Source organism: Chaetodon trifascialis, chromosome 20 (genome assembly GCF_039877785.1).
Source record: "Chaetodon trifascialis isolate fChaTrf1 chromosome 20, fChaTrf1.hap1, whole genome shotgun sequence".
NCBI classification, from domain to species: Eukaryota; Metazoa; Chordata; class Actinopteri; order Chaetodontiformes; family Chaetodontidae; genus Chaetodon; species Chaetodon trifascialis.
The window spans coordinates 9,255,637-9,263,950 of NC_092075.1; the positions used below are offsets into that span (position 1 = coordinate 9,255,637).

The window sequence follows — 8,314 nt, forward strand, 5'->3', positions numbered from 1 at the left end:
TCTGGAAAATGCTTTCAAGCTATTTCCCTGCAGGGATCACTGAAGTTTTTCTGAATCTTACAGTTCCTACATGTAACCACAAGGTGTCGCAACTCCACTCTGTAACTAACAGCCAATTCCATACAGTAAGTAAGCACAGGTTGTACTGCTAATGTGAGGGATGGGTTGTATCATAATGACAATGCTCCTTTGGATGGACAGGTGTATGAAAACGATCTGCTGCACAGTGAATGAGATGTTTTCCTCAGTTCCCAAAATGCAACTCATGGACTTATAAATCACACTCCAAAGTTGCTTGTACTCATTTGGAATGAAAGAAATTCTTCTCCCCTGCACAGTCAAGACACTGTCTATATTTGTCCTCCAAGGTGAGGTTAAACCAAACAAAGATGGCAGCTGGAAAAGAGTTTTACTTCGGCTGAAGCGAGAAAAACACAAATTCTTTATTATATATAGTGCTATGTTGAAATATAAAATGATGGAAAATAAGATAAATATAACGAAACGTTACTTTCAGCCGCCATCTTTGTTTGGCTAAACTAATGTTCATTTACAGCAACTTAAAATCTTAAGTATGCAGCCAGTGGAGAGGGCTATTTCTGTTGTAGCTAAGAGTTATTGGTATCCTGAAAACACCTTAAATATAACAACTGTTTATAAAGTGCTGGGCTTTTTAAATTTTGACTAATATTTAAATTAAAAAGCTTAATTAGCTAACGTTAAATTAACTTTGTAACTCGAATTATCACCGCATGAAAGCGTGGCGCTGCTGTCACCCATAACCTACCTTTTTACTTGAAGTGGGAGAAAGGAGATTTTAGGTCGAACGTGAACTCAAGAAGTTGTTTAAGTGTCTTAAGGTCTCTTTGCTGACCCTGTGGGAAATTCACATGAATGCTTTATTATTGACAAAGCAGGAAATTTGTGTTTGCTCGTTGCTGCATTCATCATTGGGATTGATTAAAACAAGTGAACTGCGCATGCGTTTCAGGCAACCATGGCAACTACGTTTGGGACGTTTATCAGCCAGCGTTGCCAACGTAATTATTTGCGGACTGAACGCAGAGCTGTGCTTTGTAGGGAGTGTAGCATTTAGTCTAACTTCACGGTTTCATTTAGCCATATTAACCGCGGTTATTGTATGGACGTTAGAAAGTAGCGCCAGGGAATAACGATTAAAGTTAAAGAATACGGATAATTCATCGTCTTCCTTCTTTCCACCCGGAAGAACAGGTCAGTGGACAGGAAGCTCTTCACGTGCTCATTTGAGTTAGCAAGCTACGTTAACGGGTTCCCAACTCAACGACCCTGTCGGTGAATTCAGCTGTAGTGTTTACGACTGTGTTTTGCAAACGACCCTTCAAACGTTTACAAGGAGATCTATAAAAACACCGACATATTTGAGTTGATTCGATTGTAACGTTAGCTAGATATAACGTAAGGGCTTCTGTGGACACCATCAGCTGATCGAAACTTATTACGATCATAAGGGAAACATCAGTCACCAATAATAATTTGACCATGGCTTGTCTTGTATCAGCTGTTGGGCGATCGCAGAATTCTACAAATTGATCCTTGGCAAGACAAGTATGAAAAAACAATAGTACCAGCTTCATTCATATACAGTATCCTTAACAGCGATGGAGTTTCTCCCAGTGCTTGACCCTCTTGATAAGCCCAAAGAAGGAATATGGTAAGTAAATTCCAATCAGTTAATGGCCCTTGTGATTTAAGGAGGTAAATTTTTATCTTGCTAAAAGTGTTTTTCCGTCACAGGTACGCGTTGATTCCAGGGGGAAGTGCTCCAGGTGTTAGTGTGGGTCACACCTGCACGTTCAGTCCATCTGGAGATGGAGGAAAAGGCAGAATCCTTATTGTTGGAGGAGCCAACCCCAGCGGCAGCTTCTCACATTCGGATACCATAAATCTAGGTAAAAATAGATAAATATGCAAAGAATCTGTCCAGGGATACATTTGCTTAACTGTGTTTCATACCCCACTCTTCACTCTATATATAATCTACTTGTTGGCATTTTTGTCCTTTTTGACTCCATCAGATAATCATGAGTGGGACATCCCAGACTGGGAGGGTTTGGACTCACGGTATGAACACTGCAGCTTTGTGCCGGAGAGCTGCCCCCAGAGCCTGTGGGTGTTCGGAGGGGCCCAGCAGAGCGGCAATCGCAATTGTATTCAGAATTTACAGCTAACAGGTGAATCAAACTCCCAGAGTAAACTGTCATCCTCAGTAGCATAATAGGTGATTTCACAGACTGCCCTCCATCACACGTTTGTCATGAATCAGATGGAGATGAACATAGAGTTACCAATGCCACTTTTTTAACTGCATTATAGCCAATGCTGATGCTGCGATTTCTGTACACTGAGTATGATCCGTCCTGTACATGTCTGTCCAGAGAGCGGGTCCCGCTGGAAGAACGTAGTGGTGAATGGCACACCCCCCAGTCCGAGAACTTACCACACCAACTCAGCCTGCCTGGGGGACAGACTGTATGTCTTCTCTGGTGGGGAGGCAGGAGCTGCACCTGTCTCGGACTCCAAACTTCACGTGTTTGATACAGGTTGGTTTTGGATTAACCAGCTGCTTAACATAATTGCATCAGATGGTACTTTACAGTGCGATTAGCTTTGACTATGATCAGTCAGAGGACTTACAGTTTCAACTTGAACATTCAATATAGTCATAATTACCGTGCTGTGTTAAATTTAATAAGCCACTAATTGTGACTTTTTAGGAGCTTGTGGGGCAAATCTAAATATGTATACAGAAGGAGATAGATGGCAAACTGCACAAATGTTTAGTACCCTACTGCTAGAACACCCCCACAGGTGTTTTTACTTGTTTGGCTGATTAGATCCCTTCTCAGGATTGGTTGGGCATTGGTACGCTTTGACTGTGCACGGTGGCCATCTCCCTGACTTCCCCCTTATTTGTGATGCACCTGGCCAACTGGGACAATTTTTATCAGTAAATGACATTTGGTGACGCACATAATTGACTGTCTAACTGCTGTTAACCTGTGCAGAGATCTAATCAAGGAGAATAACTGAATAAGAATAACTGGAAACACCTGTGTGAGTGTGCAAAGCCTTTACTGTTTTGTCACACTGTAACAGGCATGTCCAAACTATTCCACAAAGGGCCGTGTGGCTGCAGGTTTTTCCTCCAACCAATCAAGAGCACGCAGTCTGACCAATCAGCTGTCTGAAGACTGAGATCAGCTGATGAAATGAGTCAAGTCTGGTGTGCTGCTGCTTGGTTGGAAAGAAAACCTTCAGCCACTCGGCCGTTTGTGGAATAGTTTGGACGTGCCTGCACTGTAAGCATACTGTGATTATATTTGCCAACCAAAGTTTGAAATAAGACACATTACACTGCTCTTCGGTGCTCCTTATATGTCACGATGACAACAATAAGCAAATATGCAAATACAAGCTTTTATCTTTTGACGTTCCCAGCGTCTTCCACCTGGTCTCAACCGGAAACACAAGGCAGACACCCGCCCGCCAGACATGGCCACATTATCGTAGCAGTGGGTTCAAAGATCTATATTCATGGAGGCATGGCTGGAGACAAATTCCACAACGATATGTACTCGCTTGACACAAGTAAGCCTGAACTCTCCTGCGTCATAGTACAAGGAGCAAAGCTTCATCTTGCATTTATCTCAGATGATCATGTATAGTGAAAATGTAGAGTCTCAGAAATTGGAAACTTTTTATTAAAAAAAAGATAAAACCATGTGCGTGTTTACAGGGAGCATGAAGTGGGAAAAAGTGCAGACCAAAGGAGACATACCACCAGGAGTAGCAGCCCACTCAGTTGTGGTTCTGGGCAAGAACATCTACATTTTTGGGGGGATGACTGCAGATGGAGCCAGTAACTCCATGTACAGATTCAACACTGGTACAGTTCTGAGTATTTGTACACTTTATTTCTACATCTAAAAATTCTATGGGGCAGTTTAGTTCTTACATTAATGATATACCTCCTTTTTGCAGACAAATGTAGGTGGGTGTTCATGAAGTTTGAAGGGGACATGCCACCAAACCGCCTGGACCACTCCATGTGTTTGTTGCCATGGAAGGTGTGTGGTGAGGGGAATGGAGGCGAGGAGCAAGCCAGCAGCCCTGCAGCCTCAGAGACAATACATCTGGCCTTTGTGTTTGGAGGGATGGACACCCAGGGTGTCATTTATAATGACTGCATTGTGACTGTGGTGACATGATGTGCCTTCATGTTGTAATATTTACCAAATTTGTAATAAACTATTTGTCAAGTTTTGCACTTTTTATTGGAAACCTGAAAGCAGGTGAAGGTTAATTCTTACTGTTGATACTGAAATGAACACCATTTTCCAATTTCACTGGAGTTCTGAAGCATAAATTTTAGGTAAGAGAAGGCTGCAATGTTCATCATTTGAATCAGTAAATTAATGTAGCAAGAGACAAGTACCATTTTGTATCAAACATTTATTTCAATGTCTTTCCAGAAGTACGATGACCAGATTCAATAAATAACTTTTAGCATTGCCTGTGAACATATGAGCCCTTAATCACACAGACATCCCACTCAATGGACCCATAAAACACCTATTCCCCCCCCACCCACTTCACTACAGAACCCCATCAGGACTGCCTGAGAACAGCAGCAAGCCTCATATCCGGGCTGACGAATATCTCCGCCTTCCAGCGAAGAGAACACCTCTCACACACTGAAACTCATTTTAAAGTCTTTCAGAAGATTCAGTATGGTTGCTTGTTATCGCCACCCCTTCCCAACCATTCCTCTCACTATTTGAGTCCCATCAGTCCAATATGTACATCTAGATGCCACTACCAGAGAGGCAAGGGGCGACAGGGGAGTTGACTTCAAACCTGCCTACAACTCATCCTTCTCTTCTTGTTCGCTGTCGGCTCCCTCGGGTGGGGGTCCTCCCGCACTACCATAGAGCTTGCTGATAATGGGTTGAACCACCTCTTCCAGCTCCTTCTTCTTGGCCTGGAAGTCTTCCAGCTCAGCATCCTGATGTGACTCCATCCACTCAATCTTCTCCTCCACTGCCTTCTCAATGGTTTCCTTGTCTTCATCTGACAGCTTGCCGCCGAGCTTCTCCTTGTCTCCGATCTGGTTCTTCAGGGAATAGGCGTAGCTCTCCAACTCGTTGCGGGCATCGATCCTCTCCTTCAGCTTCTTGTCCTCGTCAGCAAAGCGCTCAGCGTCGTTCACCATGCGCTCAATATCCTCAGGCGTCAGACGGTTCTGGTCGTTTGTGATTGTGATTTTGTTCTTGTTGCCTGTGCCTTTGTCCTCAGCGGTGACACGCAGAATGCCGTTGACATCAATCTCAAAGGTGACCTCAATCTGTGGCACACCACGGGGGGCAGGAGGGATGCCAGTCAGGTCAAAGGTGCCCAACAGATGGTTGTCTTTTGTCAGAGGACGCTCACCTAAAGAGAGAATCAGTAATTAAGCTTGTGCAATAAAAAGATCTGTCTGCAAACAAGCACAATGCAAATGATAAATGTTTGAAACCATGTCCAACTCTTACCTTCATAAACCTTAATGGTGACAGTGGGCTGGTTATCAGAGGCTGTAGAGAAGATCTGGGATTTCTTAGTGGGCACCACGGTGTTCCTGGGGATCAGCTTGGTCATTACTCCTCCAACGGTCTCAATACCAAGGGTCAGGGGGCACACATCCAGAAGAACCACATCACCTGCAAAACAGGAAGATGTTTAGTCAATAGATCAAAATTCAGTTAAGTCGAACAGAAACTGCTATGCACAGAGAAGATGGCTTACCAGTGTCCTCCTCTCCAGAGAGCACTCCAGCCTGCACAGCTGCTCCGTATGCCACAGCCTCATCAGGGTTGATGCCCCTGGAGGGCTCTTTGCCATTGAAGAACTCCTTCACCAGCTGCTGGATTTTGGGGATACGGGTAGAGCCTCCAACCAGGACAATCTCATCAATGTCAGTCTTCTTAAGGTCAGCGTCTTCCAGCACCTTCTGCACAGGCTTCATGGTGGAACGGAACAGGTCCTGTCAAAGTAAAATACAAAATTAAAAGGCTTGTAAAACGTAATATTTGCTTCAGTTGTGCTGTAGTTATTGCGCATGCATATCTACACTGATAGGCTGTATAGCTCACCATGTTGAGCTCTTCAAATTTGGCACGGGTCAGGGTTTCAGAGAAATCTTCTCCCTCAAAGAAGGACTCAATCTCAATGCGGGCCTGGTGCTGGGCAGACAGAGCTCTCTTTGCCTTCTCAACCTCACGACGCAGCTTCTGCACTGCACGGTTGTCTTTGCGCACATCTTTGCCAGTCTTCTTCTTGTACAGCTTGATGAAGTGCTCCATGACGCGCTGGTCAAAGTCTTCACCTCCCAGATGAGTGTCACCGTTGGTGGCCACCACTTCAAACACACCATTGTCAATGGTCAGAAGGGAGACATCGAAGGTTCCACCACCAAGATCGAACACAAGAATGTTCTTCTCGCCATCCCTCTTGTCCAGACCATAAGCAATAGCAGCAGCAGTTCTAAAGAATAAAATTAAGAGATTATTACACAGGAAAGGAGGAACTGTTTGGAAATATCAGATTAATAAACTATTTTCATTAGATGCTTACGGCTCATTGATGATTCTCATAACATTCAGACCAGCGATGGTTCCAGCATCCTTAGTGGCTTGGCGCTGAGCATCATTGAAGTAGGCAGGAACAGTGACCACAGCATGTGTGACCTGAGAAAAAGATGGCAACATTAGATACAATTATACACTTGTTTCAGAGTGACATATTCTTCGATGTACATTCTGGCTTTTTTTGTACCTTCTTGCCCAGATAAGCCTCAGCAGTCTCCTTCATCTTAGTCAGCACCATGGCAGAAATCTCCTCTGGAGCAAATGTCTTCATCTGGCCACCACCAATGTCAACCTGAATATGAGGCTTGCTTTTCTTCTCAGTGACCTGAAGTGAAACATGGATCAATATTAATATACCATGTAAGTTGCTCAAACATCACCTGATGACCGTCAGACCATTTAACCATAACTTTCACATCAAGAGTAAAGACTAACCTTGAAGGGGAAGTACTTGATGTCCTGCTGCACAGAGGAGTCACCCCAGGTGCGCCCAATCAATCTTTTGGCATCAAAGACGGTGTTCTCAGGGTTAGAGGTCAACTGGTTCTTGGCAGCATCACCAATCAGACGCTCACCTTCACTGGTGAAGGCCACATATGATGGGGTGATGCGATTACCCTGGTCATTGGCGATGATCTCCACACGACCATTCTTGAACACTCCAACACTACAAGAAAATATTTTAGAAATGATTACTCAAACAGCAACAATTAGAGTGTTATTTAATTTTCATTACAGTGTCTTCTAAACAATTAAGCCAAAAATCACTTCTTTTTTGTTATTACCATGAGTAGGTGGTCCCCAAGTCGATTCCAACCACAGTCCCCACACTCTCTCTCTTGTCATCATCTTCGGCAAACACGGTGCCGGTCACCAGCATTACAACCCACAACAGCTTCATCTTTGCTTGGTTGAGCTCAGATCTACAATGAAATCTGCGGAGAAGAAATACAATGATGTTGAAAAAACGAGGCCTTGCGTTCATGACGTGGTTTCTGCCTCACAATTAGTTCACGTAGCTACCAGCTAATGGTAACGCTTGACGTAATTAACCGGGATTTAGACCCATGATAAATGGGAAGCGTGGCTTTTACCAAGAAACACCTAATAATGTGAAAATTATAAGCGTTGAAAGAATATTGGTAAACTGGGTGGAGCACCACTGCCTCTTCCTAATGTTAACCCCACTGACTACATTTTTTTTTCCATCCGCCGGTAGCTAGCTAACCACGTTACCGCGTATAGCAGACGTGCGAAGGAAAAACGTTACCTTGCTACAACGAGCATATGAAAATAAGTTATTTTAGCATGGCATGCTGCCATCACAGCAACTATCTTCCTCATTTTGATTTAAAAGGCAATAGTAAAATAGTAAACTTCGGGTAAATACACCACTATGGTCAAATGTCAGGTTAGCTTAGCTGGCTTCATCAAAATGAAATTGTCTTGAAATGACGTCAAACGTTGAAGAAAACACAAAATATTTGTTGTCGCATTATCATATTCACAACAATGTTTAAACATACCTTAATCGCAGTATTATCGGTGTTAACGGCCTTGACGTTACCTCAGCTGCTACTAACGTTTTCCTGCAAATTGTGTCGCTATAACTTCACTATTCTGTTGTCTTGCCTCTGTGAAATGAT

General features: G+C 43.6%; 2 protein-coding genes across 3 annotated transcripts; one reads left to right on the forward strand and one right to left on the reverse strand.

Annotated features, from left to right (window-relative positions):
* The first annotated feature begins 1,040 nt into the window (after positions 1-1,040).
* Positions 1,041-4,558, forward strand: rabepk (Rab9 effector protein with kelch motifs). 2 transcript variants are annotated; one of them, XM_070988707.1, is made up of 8 exons: positions 1,041-1,233; positions 1,639-1,693; positions 1,777-1,931; positions 2,058-2,213; positions 2,418-2,582; positions 3,481-3,630; positions 3,779-3,928; positions 4,024-4,558. In XM_070988707.1, the coding sequence occupies exons 2-8, from the start codon at positions 1,641-1,643 to the stop codon at positions 4,248-4,250; spliced, it is 1,056 nt and encodes a 351-aa protein (XP_070844808.1). In that variant the 5' UTR covers positions 1,041-1,233; positions 1,639-1,640; the 3' UTR covers positions 4,251-4,558. The 2 variants fall into 2 exon arrangements, with proteins under 2 accessions (XP_070844808.1, XP_070844807.1); XM_070988706.1 differs by having other exon boundaries at positions 1,121-1,233; positions 1,627-1,693.
* hspa5 (heat shock protein 5) lies at positions 4,477-8,314 on the reverse strand. Its single transcript, XM_070988705.1, has 9 exons — positions 8,195-8,314; positions 7,454-7,603; positions 7,104-7,335; positions 6,856-6,993; positions 6,655-6,767; positions 6,174-6,564; positions 5,827-6,064; positions 5,574-5,741; positions 4,477-5,472 (listed from the first exon to the last, which is right to left on the reverse strand). Exons 2-9 carry the CDS (start codon positions 7,567-7,569, stop codon positions 4,904-4,906), a joined length of 1,965 nt encoding a protein of 654 aa, XP_070844806.1. The 5' UTR covers positions 7,570-7,603; positions 8,195-8,314; the 3' UTR covers positions 4,477-4,903.